The sequence below is a fragment of the Periplaneta americana genome, chromosome 13 (assembly GCF_040183065.1).
Source record: "Periplaneta americana isolate PAMFEO1 chromosome 13, P.americana_PAMFEO1_priV1, whole genome shotgun sequence".
NCBI classification, from domain to species: Eukaryota; Metazoa; Arthropoda; class Insecta; order Blattodea; family Blattidae; genus Periplaneta; species Periplaneta americana.
The window spans coordinates 9,792,587-9,810,876 of NC_091129.1; the positions used below are offsets into that span (position 1 = coordinate 9,792,587).

Here is an 18,290-nt window from a genome sequence, read left to right on the forward strand (position 1 = left end):
AAACCGACGATATATATATATATATTGTGGCGCCGTGTTGGAAGACCTAGTTGCGTCGGGGAAGTTGCGCGCGCATCTAGTGCGAGGGAAGGTGTGGCGTGACGCGGAGCAGAAGGAGCAAGGGGGGGAATATCTGGAAGTTTCGCAAAAGCCACGTGAACCGATTGTTGTAGAAATGAAAAAGGGGCAAGTGAGCCAGAAGTTTGGTCAGTCAGTTTGTGAATCAGCAGCGAGCGAGTAAGGAAGCCAGCCTTCGAGACCGGGGGGGGGGGGTTCGACGTGCAGTGAACTTGAGTGAGTATCTGTGGCCGCGTCCAGGCAGAAGCAACGCGTCCGGAAGTCTTGGGTTCGACATGCAGTGAACTTGAGTGGGTCCGCAACTGTGGCAGCGTCCAGGCGAGTGCGGCGTATCCGGAAGTCTTGGGTTCGAAGTGCAGGGAACTGTATCTGAAAGTCTTCGGTTCGAAGTGCAGTAAACTGTATCTGGAAGGCTTGGGGTTCGATATACCGTGAACTTGAGTGAGTGAGCGAGCTAGAAGAACTAGCCAAGGAAAATGAACTGTGAACTGAGAACTAACAGTTTTGTTTTGTAAATAGTGCTTTGTGAACATTAGTTTAAATTAGGAGTACACTGTTGTTCTTCTCAATAATACACTTGAATAGTCATTGTCGTTCTGTGGAGTGCAATAACGACTATTGTGTTGCAGTGTTGAGTGGAATGCACATTGTCGACGGGTGTGTGATTAAATTTAGAAGTAAAACTCACATTATTGTTGAAAATAAAAGTTACAATATGTTTAAATTGAGATGTTCACAACAAAGGTATTGTTTTGTTGCAGGAGGCTGTTGTGGATCCACGAAGAAGAATACGATTGTGGGAGGATGGTCGTGGGCGTGGTGGTTCGTCACGGACGTACAGAGATTGTCGCTCGAGGTCATGACCTTGAATCCGATGTGCGAGAGCGTCGAGACTGCCCAGGGGGTTCCCCTCACTGTCACCGGCGTGGCCCAGTGCAAGATCATGAAGGCCGAGGAGCTGCTCCAAACGGCTTCCGAGCAGTTCCTCGGGAAGAGTGTCAAGGAGGTCAAATCCACGGTGCTGCAGACCTTGGAGGGCCATCTCAGAGCCATCCTCGGTGAGTCCACATCTACCTATGTACTATTCGACCCTTCTCGCTTTGGTTGCGTTTTTTCTAAGAAGTACCACAGTCTAATACATACAATCACGAAGCTCAATACTTACTAAATAAGCAAACATAGATAGTTGCTCACCACCAGGATCGCTACTATCGCCTCATCACATACTCTTTCCCTCGCAGACGATAAAATGTATTGTACTTTCGATATCGTGTTCTTTTGAAAAAAATTAATACCTTCCTTCCACTATTGAAATATGAAATACAGAAGGTTTATATATTATTTTGATAAAATATATATTATATTCTACAGGGACATCATTTTATTTTTACTAACATTTTTAATATTAACCTGGCTCTACCTTTGGATCAACACCGTTTGCTACTCCCTTCCACGACCGGAGTTCGATGATACTGGCGTAATATACAAACAAATCACTTTGCAAGGTATAGGAGGGAAGAAAAGTAGTTCATCCATTTACGTAAACTAGGAAATATCGCGCTTTTGAGTTTGATCATTTTCATTAGATTTTTGTTTAATCAAAATACAGTACAGTATTAACAATGAGTGTTTTTACTCACGAACTGAGCTGTCCATGTGGACGTGTTCATTATGCAGTGTATATTATACTGTCTACAGCACATTAGCGTACACTATAGAGAATGAAGTTAAATTGAAAAATAATCATAATATGGATATTTAAACACATTTTTTTAAATGGTGGCCGTTCATTTCGATACAGGCTTCAGTTCTAATGTGCATATTATCGCACTATAGACTATTGTACCTAATCCCAATTACCAGTTTCGTCCTTGTAACTAGTAACTCATGTTGAAATAATTCTGTACCTACTCTATAAAAGAGTACCTTACGTACTGTAAATTCAATCTTCACTTCTGCCCGATCCGAAAAGATAAAATTACTCAGACATACTATCTACTGTCCGTCCAAGTGGTTATGTCGTAGAAAGGGAGGAAATCACGTGACAGTTAATTACTTAACGAGGCCCTTTTATTTAAGTTGTTTTAAACAGTTGTATGATATTACGTAGACGTCCAATTCGTAACAGAAATTAATGTTCTCACAAAACAACTAAGACGACAGCCCAGCCACTAGCTGGCGAATAAAAGCAGGTGGGGGAAACCGGGATACGACGTAGGCAAATAGACGACAGTACCTGTGCGAAAATGATTCAATATTGAAAGCTCTTTCGTCACTGGTAAACGCGAACATATTTTTGGAACGTAGTGTTTACTATGACCGTAAGGCTACTATGACTATATGCGGTCTTGAATCTGTGTGGAGGACGGTTGAACTTCATTATTAGAAGGGGTGAGAGTGAAGTACATTCAAATACTCAGGTACAATAAAAATTGAAGTAAAAATAAAATGATGTCCCTGTATAAACTCACCTTCCTGGATCTTTCGGAAGAAGGATAACTCTAACCTATTTTTCTTACAATTTGTAATATTACAAACGTCTCCTTGTCCCATATTATTATTCTAATTATTGTATTTTAGCCATTTACAGTTATTACAACCGATAACGAACATTTCACAGTTTACATAGCTTTTCACAAAAATGCGAAATACGGCACAGTTAATGCCTTTTCGATCTAGACCAGGCCGTAATGTTTGTTCGGGTTTTCTATTTCTGTATATGGAGCTCAGTGAAATATATTATAACTTTATTGCGTATCATTGCTAAGCTTTATTTAGTGTAATGTGTCCATAAGTTCCGTTTACTTCTTGTTGCATGATATGTTGCAGAAATAATTGCAAAACTATGTTATTTTAATGAGAAGAGAATTTTGCATGTTAACATAATCTGTTCGCGTCAACATTTGAAATTTAGAATGGAAGCTATTTTGAAGGTTAATAAAAAAGAATTTATGTTGTGATTTTAATTTAGCACATCTACCTTCCTTAATTTTAGACAAAACATTTACCATACCACTCCTATGGAATTAGTGTGCGTACTATTGTGTTACTTCGTCTCTTAAGTAGTAGATAAATACAATAATTCACTACTCAATTGTAGTATTAAAATACAGACAAATTGAATGTCCGGGGTATCATACATGACATTATGCTTAATTATAATATATGATTGTGAATTTAGGAATATAAGTTAAATATAGTAAACATAACCTATAATTTTCATATGAATGGCAAGGCATTGGAGACCACTAAAATTAGACAGAAAGGGGCAACTAGTACAGTAAACATAATCTATAATTTCAACATATCTAAATATCCGTGCGGTGCAATTGAAAATTATTGAATCGTGTATAAATGAATGTACAAGAATTTCCTAATATTTAATCGAAATAAAGGCAGGTATTACACATACGAACAACGTAAATAATATTACACCTTAACTCGCAAGTGAATTATGTCTGAAGTGTGTCATAATCATTGTTTAAATTTTAGTAATGGAATTACACTACATTTTAGAGAAACATATGTTACTGTTTATGTATTCCAACTAATTTATATGGTTGAAACGCCGTCCTTCGTGATCGGGTTAAGCGAGCTACATGGTCTGCCTTACGGCCTGTATTAGATCACGATGGCAATGGCACAGTCTATTGTTCCTAGTACTCACAGCGCTTCAAGCGGCTAGCAACTATCGCGAGAATTGCAAAAAATCATGCCAAGCTTCGTGACTGTATATACTACACTGTGGAAGTACCTGTAGGAAAATTCTTGTCTAGTACGTTCAGTAATTCTCAAGAATTTGTGATTATAATTTTCCCAAATTTGATTTAAGTGTTGGATTTCTTGAGATGCTGTGTATTGTACAGATTGAGATGAAGATTGTACGACTTACAGATCTCAAGGGAAACCCACCAGATGCCCGTACAGTACGGTGATATGCAACCCACGTCTCTCCAATGCTACTTTTTGATCCATCCTAAGATTACCGTTTTTCTTGATAAGTTCACTGTTTCTCATAAGCTTTTTGTTAGTTGAATATTAACTCAGTAAATGGAAAAGTAACACATTCTAGATGTTCATACAAAATTTACGTAATGAGTTTATTGCTTTAAAGAGCTCCTGATATTGTTCTCTTCAAAGTGTAAATCGGCCTAATCATCATTCCCAGTTTTAAAATAATTGGGGTTTACTGACCCTTAGCAGAGTGCATTTGTCTTCGGTTTTTTTCCTCTTCTATAAATAGTTTTGTTTTGCACTGATTTTTGTTGTGCAAGTAAACTTGAAAAAAAACGTGCATATTTATCAAATAATAGCCTACGAGTAGATAAGATAAAACGTCGTTGAGTTGTATAGGTCACTTTAGACAAGGTTGTGCATACTGAGTAGCTTCTGTATAGTTTGCGTTACATGATAGACGTGGAAATGTGATTCTTGATGGACTCTTCTTGTATATTTGCGAATTAGCGAGTCGTGATTGTAATTGAAGCGTTGGGCCGAATAACGGTCTATGTTACAATCTGCTAATTATGCAGGAGGACCGAAAATGTAATCCCGCTCATAAATTTACTATCGGACGGGCAACATAGACCGTTATCCCATCAATATATTTTGTACACTGAGCGAAGTATACGATTGTATGTTATTGAAAGTCATATTACACATCATAGAAGTTTGTAACATTTTTAACTCCACAGAAATTCTACTGGGGAATACAGACAATAAACAGTTTTATACAGTCAGAATATTATGAAATATACAAAATCAATAATAGTACATTATGCAACGAGCCTATAATGAAGGTAATTAAGAAGCGAGTATGGATATTTATGAAACGAGCGCAAGCGAGTTTCATAATTTTCATACGAGCTTCTTAATTACCATTATAGGCGAGTTTCATACGACTTTTTATGCTCGACCATATTTCTACCTTGATATTATTAATTTTCTTTGTATCTGACCTTGGCCAATGTCCCGTATGTTGTGAGATGTGCGCAGACGCGAAAGTATTGATTTTTTCCGAGGAACAGATGTTCACATTGACCTTGCTAGGCCATAAGAACCTACAGAGATAACATTAAAATTAAATTAGACATTGAAAAACGAGATGACAAATTGAATTTATTTGAATATTATTTACAATTAACGCCAATTATTATAGTAACAGAACTAACCTTCTGCGACAATATTGGATTTCCAGCCTCCGTGACTTTTCGCTAATTCTCTTTCGATTGCATATCCGAGAATAATCGATACTTGCGGTTTTATAACGGTAGAAAGCTGACCTGTCATTGGCTGAACAGTTGTAACCTGAGTCGTCATTGGCTGAAAGAGCTGACCTTTAATGAGTAGGTGTACTTTAATGACATACATTAAAGGTCTGCTACCAGGTGTATAATTACTACATTTCGGCATGGTCGAGCATAAAAGAAATTAAATTATTAACAAAATGATTATGACATTAATTCTTAATGTTACATATTAATATGACATTAAAAATTAATGTTCAGGATAACAGAGGGTTTGGAATTGAACGGGTTACATCAGCTTCTTGTCTATGCGGATGACGTGAATATGTTTGGAGAAAATCCACAAACGATTAGGGAAAACACCGAAATTCTGCTTGAAGCAAGTAAAGCGATAGGTTTGGAAGTAAATCCAGAAAAAACAAAGTATATGATTATGTCTCGTGACCAGAATATTGTACGAAATGGAAATATAAAAATTGGAGACTTATCCTTCGAAGAGATGGAAAAATTCAAATATCTTGGAGCAACAGTAACAAATATAAATGACACTCGGTACGAAATTAAACACAATAATTATGGGAAATGCCTGCTATTATTCGGTGGAGAAACTTTCGTCATCTAATCTGCTGTCAAAAAATCTGAAAGTTAGAATTTATAAAACAATTATACTACCGGTTGTTCTGTATGGTTGTGAAACTTGGACTCTCACTTTGAGAGAAGAACAGAGATTAAGGGTGTTTGAAAATAAGGTTCTTAGGAAAATATTTGGGGCTAAAAGGGATGAAGTTACAGGAGAATGGAGAAAGTTACACAATGCAGAACTGCACACATTGTATTCTTCATCTGACATAATTAGGAACATTAAATCCAGACGTTTGAGATGGGCAGGGCATGTAGCACGTATGGGCGAATCCAGAAATGCATATAGATTGTTAGTTGGGAGACCGGAGGGAAAAAGACCTTTAGGGAGGCCGAGACGTAGATGGGAAGATATTAAAATGGATTTGAGGGAGGTGGGATATGATGATAGAGAATGGATTAATCTAGCTCAGGATAGGGACAATGGCGGGCTTATGTGAGGGCGGCAATGAACCTCCGGGTTCCTTAAAAGCCAGTAAGTAAGTACTGTTACTCCAAAGTACTCGAATTTTCCCACCTTTTCAAAGGATAAATTTCCAGTTTTTATATCTGCATTTCGTATTATGTTTTGGTCACGACACTTAATCATATACCGCACTTTGTTTTTCCGGGGTGTACTTGCAAATCTATCTTCTTACTTGCTTCAAGTAAAATTCCCGTTTTGTCCCTGATAGTTTGTGGATTTTTTCCTAACATATTCACGTCATCCGCATAAACGGGCAGCTGATGTAACCCGTTCAGTTGGGGTTTCCTAACAAGCTCTTTTTTACAGTGATGGGTTGTTAACCCTTCGCCCAACCTCCAAGCTGGAGGACCACCCCTTCAGCGACTGCTTATCCAATAAATATTCACAGCTACCCTCCATATCTGGAGGCCGTCTCCTCTATCCGCGACCTGAGGACGCGCCATGCCGTGGTGATAGGGACCCACAATACATGGCATTTGGATCTGTACAGTAGTAGTAGTAATAGTAATAATAATAATAATAATAATAATACGAATAAGAATAAAAATAATAACAATCATTATCATCATCATAATAACCGATATTTCATGTCTACGATGATCGAAATTAAGGGTCAGATTTCTCGTTTATTGCTTCCAGTTGGATGTTTGGACTGAAATATGTTATCTCTAAGAACTAACACTCCTTTGTTCGATCTTTAATTTTTTTGCACAGCACTAAATACAGAGACTCCCAAATTGATGTGTACACATTTTGAAACATTATTTCTCAGCAACGAGATGAGACAGAAATACGATTTTTGCGATTTTGTATTCCTTAAGCCCGTACATGCTCAAAATGGCCCTCTTCCGCCACAGTACACTCCCAACAACGACGTACAACAGAGCGACATACCAACTGGATTGTTGCTAATGGAATATCATTACAGGCATGTTCAATCTGAACTCTCAGTTCCTCCATTGTTTATGGTTTTGTGGCGCACACTGTGTCCTTTAGAGCTCCCCATAGATAGAAGTCTGGAGGGGTTGAATCTGAAGATCGAGGCTGGAACTCCAGCACTTCCTCTTCGTCCTATCCATCTCTGGGTCGTCCCCATTTAGTGCGTGGACAAGTCTCGGAATGTAAGTCTTTCATTTTTGAGCTCGCAAAATTCGATTAACACTGGATTTGCTGATACAAATCTCACGAGAACATTGCCTCATTGACTTCTTTGGGGATTGTGCAAAAGCCTGCATGACTCGTTATCGGTGGAACTTCTCTTTCTTCCGCACCGCCCTTTCAACACATCTTGCACCGTTCCGTCGATTTCAAACTTGTCTCGAATATTTGTGATAGTTAACCTTGTTGGTGGTTGTGTTCCAAATTCAACCCTCCAACGTCGTTGAACCTCTAAAACATTCTCCATTTTCCAATAACATTTCAGTATCCACTTACGTTCATCGGACGATAATAGCACCGCCATGTTTGTTTACAAACAGATGAACATGTTTCCATGCTGAATCATAAACCGCAAAAATCGTATTTCTATCTCATTTTTTGCTGTGAAATAGTATTTCAAAGAGTGTATACATCAATTTGGGACACCTGTATAATATGAAGATAGTTTCCAACATTTTCATTGCCTTAACCATTCTTTTTGGGTTTATTGATAGCTAGCTTATCGATTTTCATATTTTCTATTCCTCTTGCAGTGCCGTCCATTTTTTCTCCACAGCTTTGCACATTCCGTGTTCCATGTTTTGGTCGTTTTGCTGAGTTCTCATCTCTGTTTCTAGGCAGGCATCTGGAATTCTTTGCACTTCGAAAGCTTTTCATGTGTGACCGGTGGCAAGCTATCGTCAAAGCCCCTAACTTGGAGGATCTGATTGTTTGTAATCAGAGTGTTCTTTCCTTAGCTTTTGATGAATTAACATCTTTCTACATGGCAATAGAATCGTAACTCTAATGTGGGGCCCTTATAAAGTACTGTCAACCGGGTCAGTTGAGGCAAATTTTTTTAAAGAGGTGTTGTTCCTCTAACCTCACTCTTTTCTTCCTAGTTGCGAACAGGCTTCTGTTGATTTAACTAATAACTACAGAATTGTAACATTTTCTCAGAAGTATGGCCCTGTAATCTATTAAGAAAACAGCAGCTAAACCTTGCATTGCAAATCTCTAAGAATAAAATATTGCAGCAAAGTCTCTATCTATATTTATTACTCATATAATACATCGTGATTCAAAATGAAAGAGGAGATTTAAATTTTGTATTATAAATAGGGCAAGGATTTTTATGACCTATAAATCATGAAAAAATGTCCTTAAAATGCCCTAAAAATTGATCTTACTTTCTAAAATTGGCTTAGTAGGAAAGGAGTTTTGTGCTACTTAATATTTAGACTAGTAATTAAATTAAATTCTAGTAACTTACCAACATTTAAGTTTATTTAATTTTATATAATTTTTTGTAAGTGGTACACTTTAATTATTTTACCTGATGTAGGTTCCATGTAGCCCATCACAAGGCCACTCTTATACGGAATTAGCAGGTATAGAGGAGTCTGTATTGAAGGGATGGTTGGACTGATCCAGTACATGGGGTGTACTACGTTAAAAGGGCCATATTTGTGTAGAAAAACGATTAAAATTTATACAAAATAATGGGTATTAGCCACCGGCGTAGCTCGGTCGGTTAAGGTGCTTTCCTGCCGATCCGGAGTTGCGCTCGGGCGCGGGTTCGATTCCCGCTTGGGCTGATTATCTGGTTGGGTTTTTCCGAGGTTTTTCCCAAGCAAAAAACAAATGTCAGGTAATCTATGGCGAATCCTCGGCCACATCTCGCCAAATATCATATCGCTGTCACCAACTCTATTGGCGCTAAATAATCTCGTAGATGATACAGCGTCGTTAAATAACCAAATAAAAAATAATGGGTATTAATGAACAAAATATGTAGACAAAATATCAAAGGAAATAAACATTAGCCTATTTTATATTAATAATGAGTATATGTGGCCAAAATTAAATGAAAATGCCTCAAAAATGTCCGAATAATACAAAAGATGCTCTTACAGGCAAAAAATGCAAAAAAAAAATGCCCTAACAAATATGTCTTGAAACACTCAGTTTATCACATAACATATAAATACTAAAGCGGCTATGTTTCTGGCTTATTAGAAAAAAGATGCAATTTCATCAAAATCCTAGCCCTAATTATAAACATTGTTGCCAACATGTCGCCCTACAATCTCGCTAACTTTTCAGCAAAAAGTAGCTAAATCTCTCCAAAGTTTGTTTAAAAAAATCCCCAGAAATGTCGCTAAAAATTAATAATAAATATCACTAAATAAAAATAAGAGAAACATACATATGCGGAGGAAAATATAATTTCCTCGCCGTCAGCCTCTTCTGCGGAGTCTGGTTGTGTTGTTGACGGCTGTGATGTTGAGGTGGGAACAGCTGATTGTGAATACACTGCACTTGGTCCAGTCATTGACACTACACTTTCTGGCAAATTGTAACACTTTTAAATATATAGCCTATTAAATATACTAGCTGTACCCGTGCGCTCCGCTGCACCCGTTAGAAATAAATATAAAGTAATTACATAATTAAAATAGGACGTTTGATCCAGGGAACATTCGTGTTTGATAGAAGGATAAATCGTTTAATATGTTACTTAATTTAAATTGTATTAAAAAATTAAAATACGATCATTTTGATCCAGAGACCACTCATTCGGTCATAAAAATTATTTTAGGAAATACAGGAAACGAATGTACAGAATAGCCTATCAAGTTTTCTGTGCGTAAGAAGCTATTTTAATCTTACCTGTCCTCGATTCACTCAGAAGTTACTGTAATAACATTATAGCATTATGTCCGTCTAGAGAAACTACACTTTCCAATGGTGAATTAATAATTAATTATACAAATCGGTTAATTTAGCTTCCGATATTACTTCATACAAACACAGAAACATTCTCTGTAGACTATGTTTCATAGCTTTCGATTGTTGTTGTCCAAGGCCCCTTATAGACGTAGTCATTTGTTTTTTATTTCATTACACCGCCTTAGATGGCGTTGTTATTGTAATTTTGAAACTCCTTTATCTCATTAAATATCAGTCCTATCAAAATTTTGCATAGAATAAAGTTATCGGAAATTATTTTTAAAGAAACTTTTGTTATGTAATATTTTTCATGAAAATTAATAATAAGGGAGATATTTCGACTAATTTAATTCAAACCCCCTTATAACGCCCCTTTTAAATAAAATATTTTGAATGTCATATAGCCTAAATTTTAAGTTACAACGAACTTAATTTATATTCCAGTTTTTATATAAATCGGTTCAGCCATTATCGCGTGAAAAGGTAACAAACATCCAGACAGACAGACATACAAACAAAAATTTCGAAAAAGCGATTTTCGGTTTTAGGTCGTTAATTATATATGTTAGGACCAATTACTTTTGGAAAATCGAAAATTACCAGAAAAATTTCGGCTACATATTTATTATTAGTATAGATTAAAACCAGCAAAAACTACAGTCTCACTTGCTTCACACGAGCTGTCGGGACAAAATTCCAAAACTCAATTGCCTCGGGTCGGTTCGGAGTGGAAAATCTCCGCGTAGCGGGGAAGAACCAAGATTACGTCAGCTGCAGCTCGCGATTCGTCACGTGTCAATCAAAGTTGCCACCGTTTATGGGTGTTGGAGCAGTAGCATTGAGAGGGAATCATTGAATCAGCATTTTTCACCCCTGATCACTGATCACAAAAATATGATATCAGTCTTTCACGTATGAATCATTAGACTACTCAACATGCACCCATTCCTCTTCTAAAACTAAGAAGTGCATTACTTAAGTTGAATGTTTTAACATAAAAGAAAGAAAAAAGTGGAAAAATATTTTTAAAAAATCCGTAGAAAAGTCGCTAATCGTACTTTACAAAATTTGTCGCCGAGACTGATTCAGAATTCCCTAGATTTAGCGACTTATCGCTAAATATGGCAACACTGGTTATAAGCTATCAAAGATAGAAACACAGCTGCGCTGTTGTTTGTTTATAGCAACATGGCTGCTACACCACAGGAAATAACATTTTTGTGTTGGAATTCGCGAGATGTCAGTCCATTGTGAAAGTGCAATGTGCGTTCCGCCGTCGATCCAACAATCAGCCGCCTCGGCACAAACAGGTTTATTACTGACATAAAAAATTGCGGAAGTTGAAGAACACCATTCCACAACGTTGGATTGGAAGAGGTGGACAACAAGATCTTGTTCATTGTTTTTGGCCTCCCAGATCACCAGACTTTACTTTTTGTGATTTTTATCTGTGGGGGTATATAAAAGACACAGTATTTGTCCCACCTTTGACAGCTACTCTTGAAGATCTGAGAAATCGAATTGTTGATGCTGTCAATTCAATAGACAGGGATCAGTTGATGCGTATGTGGAGTGAACTGGACTACCGTCTCGATGTTTCTCACGCAACACATGGTCCTTATTTTGACTGTACAGTGTCTGCAAGATAAAACTTTGAACCTTCCTCTATCCAGTGACATGTGCAATGTGTTTCTGTCTTTGATAGTTAGTCTGTAATACAGAATTGAAATTCGCTCTTTCATTTTGAATCACGGTGTATTAGTATTGAATGTTATCCATTCGGTTTGTGTTTTTGAACATGCAAGATTCATTGTCCAATTCCATATCTCACTTTCTCGGTGCAGATAGGAGCACTGAGTGACTAAAACAATGGAAAATCACAGCAAGAACGCCGATATTATCGGAAAATGAATGTTTGTAAGAGAAATTATGCATTCTTATCTGGTACATCTTTCTCAAAAGAAGTGCGATCGGTGGAAGTTTGTACATCTTTGTCTGCCAACAAGTGAAGTAGCTTTGTCTGCCAGAAGTTTCGCAAGTAATTTTTTTGTCCTTGCTCCGCACTTGAGTTCGGACACTTGCTACGATATGAGCTTGTTGATGCAGCCGGCACTGGGATTTGCTCTCACAGCAGGTTTCATAGTTCTGCTTTTACGCTACAGGTAAGATTTCAGGAATTCTTTTGTACATGTGACTCTAAATTGTGTAATACTGTTTTTAGACTCAAAGATGCCCTCGTATTTCTTTACACGTATTCATTTTACAATCGATATTAAAATTCAGCATATCGACATTTATAAATATATTATTTTTCCTCTAGACCCAAGGGTTACGGGTTCATACCCGGTTGGGGTTGATGAATTTTTCAGGACGCAAAAATCCGCAGCGCAAGTCCTTCGGGAGGTACTTTAAGCAGTGTGTCCTATGTCGGAGTTTTCCTGCACGTCAGAGACCTCCAAGCCTAAATTACAGCGTCTGGGCTAAATTTCAGGAGGGGCTCGCGACAGGAACTGTTTGGCTGTGGCGCATGCACGCATTTCTCATATAGTGCCACCGTGATCCTTACCTGGATTTATTTTCGCGCGCACATTCCAGATCAAATCAAGAAGTTCCCTTCGTGCTCCGCTTACACATCTTGCATATACGAAAGTTAGGTTTGGTTAGTTTAGGTTTTTATTGACCAAGTCCACGCATGCGCAGTTATATCTCACAGCAGAACTGTTCTTGTCGCTAGCCGCACGTTAAATTTCTGCTCTCTCGCGTCCTAGTAATATCTTAGCTGCATACTAGATGGCGTTTGAGGCAATGAGCTTACCTTTTGTCCCTCTGTCCCCTGCCGGCAAATAAGTGTAACTAAACTTCTTGTAGGTATTGAAACCTCTGCTAGAGGAACTATGGATTAAATCAGTGGTTCCCAAACTTTTTTTGACTGACGACACACTTTACTGAACGCCCACGATATCGCGACACACTTATTTGATTTTATTAATAATAATAATAATAATAATAATAATAATAATAATAATAATAATAATAATAATAATATAACAACCAGTGCTTTCTTCTAGAGAAAAAAGTTGTGGAACTTGTGTAGAATATTTTATAGCGAACGAAGAGATGATTATTGTTCATTGCGCGGGATTTTTTTCGTTTTTAACCTCCTTTTCGTCCAACTAAGACTTTCAAGGTCTAAGGGTCGTATTCACCAAAGTCCCGGCCCAGGTCGATGGCATTTAAATGTGCTTAAATGCGACAGGCTAAAGTCAGTAGATTTACTGGCATGTTAAAGAACTGCAGGACAAAATTCCGGCACACCGGCGACGCTGATATAACCTCTGCAGTTGCAAGCGTCGTTAAATAAACCATATCTTAACTCATCCCCACTATTTGATATTAACATTAATGTACCTGCGTCCATTATTGCACAAAACAAAATTACGGACCAACTTATTAAATACACAACGCTCTCTATGCAAGGAACATCAAAACAAACACACCAACCTCAATCGAACCCCTGTACATAATAAAATATATAACTGTATAAAATGAGAATTATTGCTTTCCGCTCAAGTTTAGTAGTTGCTTCGTATTCCTCAGTTCAAATCAAGGAGTTCTCAATAAATTTTGTCGAGAAAATGCGCCGTCAGCTAAAGTAAATAATGGCCACTACTCGTAACAACCAGTTTTTCATCTGAAATGCGAAAACAGTGATATTGTATTGAAGCAATCCATTATACAGGGACATCATTTTATTTTTACTTGCATTTTTATTGTACCTGCATTTCTGAATGTACTTCACTCTCACCCCTTCACTAATGTCCTTGCTCCCGTCAGACACACAAACTTACGGCCGCTGTTGCATTCGAAGTCTTCAAGCAGTGAAGTAAACACTGCAGTGTATAGTGTGTTTCAGAAATATGATTGCGTTTTCTATAGAAGAAAGAACCTATATTAATAATATCGTACTAAAAAATTATATTGAAGAAACGATAAATTAAATTTCAGAGAATATGCTTCAAAATGTTTTTAATAATATGCGTAAAGAATTGGAGCCTGCATTGTAATGAACGGCAACCATTTTCAGCAACTTGTTTAAAAATTCAGATTAGCTTATTTTGAATTGAGATGGCTAGAAGCAAAGGAATGCTAGTGACATTTGTAATAACATGAGTTAAGTGCATCCAGTGTAATCTAAAGTATCTAAAATTTTAGTGGCAAAGGGATATTTTAATCGCATCACGCATTAAAATTTAAATAAAAATTTCACCGGTTTTACGAAAGCTTAAATATGTAAACCCCATTTTCTCAAAAGTAACTTAAGTGCATTTACAGCCATTTACTTATGAGCCCCTCAATTTAAATGCACTCTCTATATTGTATGTTAACATCAATAATTAATATGCTAAATAAAGTAGACATTACTTAACGAACATAGCCACCTGAAAAGTTGAGTTTTTGAAAAAAAAAATGTCACTACTCTACTGTATTTTGATAAATTCCGTAAAAGTGATGATCAAACTGAAAATCGTAATATCGTATTTCCCTACAACATAAATGGATACACTACTTTTCTCTCCTCCTATACCTAGTAAAATGATTTGTTTACATATTGCACTAGTAACATCAAACTCCTGTAATGGAAGGGGGCAACAGTGTTTCCGAGTATAGCCAGGTTAATGTTAAAAATGTTGGTAACAATAAAGTGATGTCCCTGTACATAATACATACATACTTCACAGTGACGTCATGAAACCCCACCATTCATTCTCGGAGATGTTGTATTTCAAAATGTAGCCTTTTGAACTGATCCATTCACTTTGTGTATGTGTGTGTGTGTGTGTGTGTGTGTGTGTGTGTGTGTGTGTGTGTGTGTGTGTGTGTGTGTGTGTGTGTGTGTGTGTGTGTGTGTGTGTGTTCGCACGCGCGTCTGTCAGTCCCACATCATAAAAGTGAAGTAGTAATGTTACGTAAGTTAATTGGTATAGCATTAGATAGTGTTAAATAATTCGCCTCTCCACCATGAAGCAGAGTTCCGGCACATTTCTCAAAACACTTAAAGTCTGTCTGCTGTATTTACATAACACAGTGAATATCGTGCAATATGAGAAACTTTAGAACCTCTCACTGTCCCCTTTTGCCCTGGTAAGACAACCTGCGGGGCTTGCGCATCCAAAGTTTACACCGTTATTTATAGTTCTCGTGTTGTAGTATTATACAGAGTGATTTATATAGAACTGACACATTTCTTTCATTAATTGTTTCAAAACGAATTGTGCTAGCGACAACTTATTATACCTAAAATGTAGAGGAATTTTGGGAGATTATTTACCTCTATATCAAATGTTGAAAATGTCCTCCATCCTGCATAAGGCACCACTCAACACGTCGTTCCATGTTACTGGCCACTCGTTGGAGGACTCTGTTGTCAATAGCTTGAATCTCCTGTGTGATTTTGTGCTTCAGATCGTTCAATGTCTGGGGACGTGTGGCGTAAACCCTGTCTTTTAAGTAACCCCTTAGAAAGAAGTCCGGCGTTGTCAAATCCGGAGATCTCGGTGGCCACAGGTTCCTGGAAATTATTCGGTCGTCACATAACTGGATAAATGGAACCATGCTTCATCTGTGAACCATGTGATGGACAATATGGCAGGATTTTGCACAATGAACGTCTGAAACCAACGACAATAATTCAATCTTTTATCCTTATCTGTTTCCTGTAGCTGATGAACAACCGTAACCCTATATGGCTTTAGGCTCTCTGACACATTGAATAGGTGTACCCTGTCTCCTGCGACAAACGTCTTAATGATTTTTTGGGTGACTGCTCCAGTCGTGCTCTTACGTCAACAACAAGCGTGGGAAGCCTAGATGAACGATGCTTGCCCTTTTCACTCACCAGAGATCCAGTTGTTTCCAATTTGTTTATCAGTCCCAGTATTGTGTTTCTTTTGGGAGGATTGCGAACACCAAATTCTCTCTGGTATGCCCTTTGAGTAGCTGTAATTGAATTCGTAATCCAGTATTGCTTCACAAGGAAGAGTCGTTGATTTAATGTGTACTGCATTTTCACGTTGACACAAAATGTCGAAAACAGCTGCCAACAATAGGAATAAAACATAAACATCTGCGCATCTAGTGACAAGGAATCGAAACTCCAGAACATTCTGCTTAATTTGGCGCTAAAATTGGGTCAGTGCTGCCAACAATAGGAACAAAACATAAACATCTGCACATCTAGTGACAAGGAATCGAAACTCCAGAACATTCTGCTTAATTTGGTGCTAAAATTGGGTCATTGAATGAATTTCCAACGGAATAATTAAAGAAAGAAATGTGTCAGTTCTATATAAATCACTCTCTATAACGTACATCAGCACTACAACTACAACTGTCATATTATGGTGTTAACAATTAAAATGTTCCTTGCCTCGAAGGTGTATATATATATATATATATATATATATATATATATATATATATATATATACAGTGTCATGTGAACGCAGCGTCAGCAGAATGTATATGTTCTTATTGGCTGAGGATCGGCAGTATATTTTTTTGTACATCTTGATTACACAACTTTTAACACTGTATCACTTCGGAATATGTATGATAAGACTTTCTTGTGTTAAATTATAACGTACCTTGTTTACATGTATGAAATATACAGACACACAAAAACACACCCCAATGAAATTCTCAACACACAACTCAATTTCAGAACACACACACTCTTTGACTCCACTTTACTCCACACGAACACACCCTCACAGGAAACAAAACAAGAGGCGCCGAGACCAGCAACGACCAGTTCTGAAGATGACCCATAATAGATCGAAACATGTAAACAAGGTACGTTAGAATTTAACACAAGAAAGTCTTATCATACATATTCCGAAATATTTTTTGTATTGTAGATTAGATTCGGGAAAACATAAAATTAATCAAATAAATTGAAAATTATCATCATCATCATCATCATCATCAACTTCAGGGATTAGAGGCCTTTCGACCTGTTCCGTCCTCTCAAAGAAACTGGTCCATCCATCTCTTCATAGGTGTTCCTCTCTCTCTCCCTCTCTATCTCTCTCTCTCTCTCTCTTCTCTTTTCCCTTTAGGCTTATACTGTATGATATTTTTGGGAATGCGGGAATCTGGCATCCGAGACACAAGATCATAATAATTTTTTACATTCTTTTATTTTATTATTTAAATTAAATATTGATATTAGAGGAGAAGAATTCGTTCCAGCGCCGAGGATCGAAGCCAGGTCCTGGGTTGTACGTACCAAGCGCTCTAACCACTGAGCTACGCCGAAGTTCAATCCACACCACCACTGGATCGAATTCCCCTCCTCTAGTGTTTTTCCCGTTGTGGTCTTACACCATGTTCGATATATATATGTTGACATGTTATTTTACCTGCCATTATACAAGGAGCGCACTCAACTGAGTGACTTGGTGGCCGGGATTCCACAGTATATGCACTGTCATACTTGTAATTCAGTTTGCCATCGTAGTTGTTCCTCGTCGTATCATTAACAGGGAACTATCATTGCAGTAGTACTCCACAGAAACCTGTTCCAAGTGCCGTCTTTGTCCACTACAAATTCAGCATGGTCTCTAGGGAATTTTCCGAATTTAAACCAGATCTCCGGCATGGATAGACCATACTCTAGCAATCTAGCTGTTCGGCTAACTCTGTGTTAATTCTATTAATGTACTAGTTTCAGAAGAGGAAGAATAATTGCTGAAATATCTTTTATAGGTCACCGGCATTTTATAACATTCAATGTTCAATGTTTTATTAGTATAGTGGCAGTTTACATGAATAAGTTATTCCTTATCTGCTGTAATTATGCTTCTTGTGGTGAAATATGTTTGTTTATACGATATCTGACGTATGCCAAGAATGCTGTGAAATAAAATTTCCACAGTATTCTTATTTTAAGATATGTTACTTGAACAGGAATAGTTCTTGCTTCGAATAAA

General features: G+C 37.4%; 1 protein-coding gene across 1 annotated transcript in view; it reads left to right on the forward strand.

The window, feature by feature from the left end:
• The first annotated feature begins 839 nt into the window (after positions 1-839).
• Positions 840-18,290, forward strand: part of Flo2 (flotillin-2) — a 61,403-nt gene continuing 43,952 nt past the window's right edge. Inside the window, exon 1 of the mRNA XM_069842901.1 lies at positions 840-1,136. Coding sequence (XP_069699002.1) covers positions 938-1,136 — 199 coding nt within the window. The 5' untranslated portion in view covers positions 840-937. The remainder of the gene's footprint in view (positions 1,137-18,290) is intronic.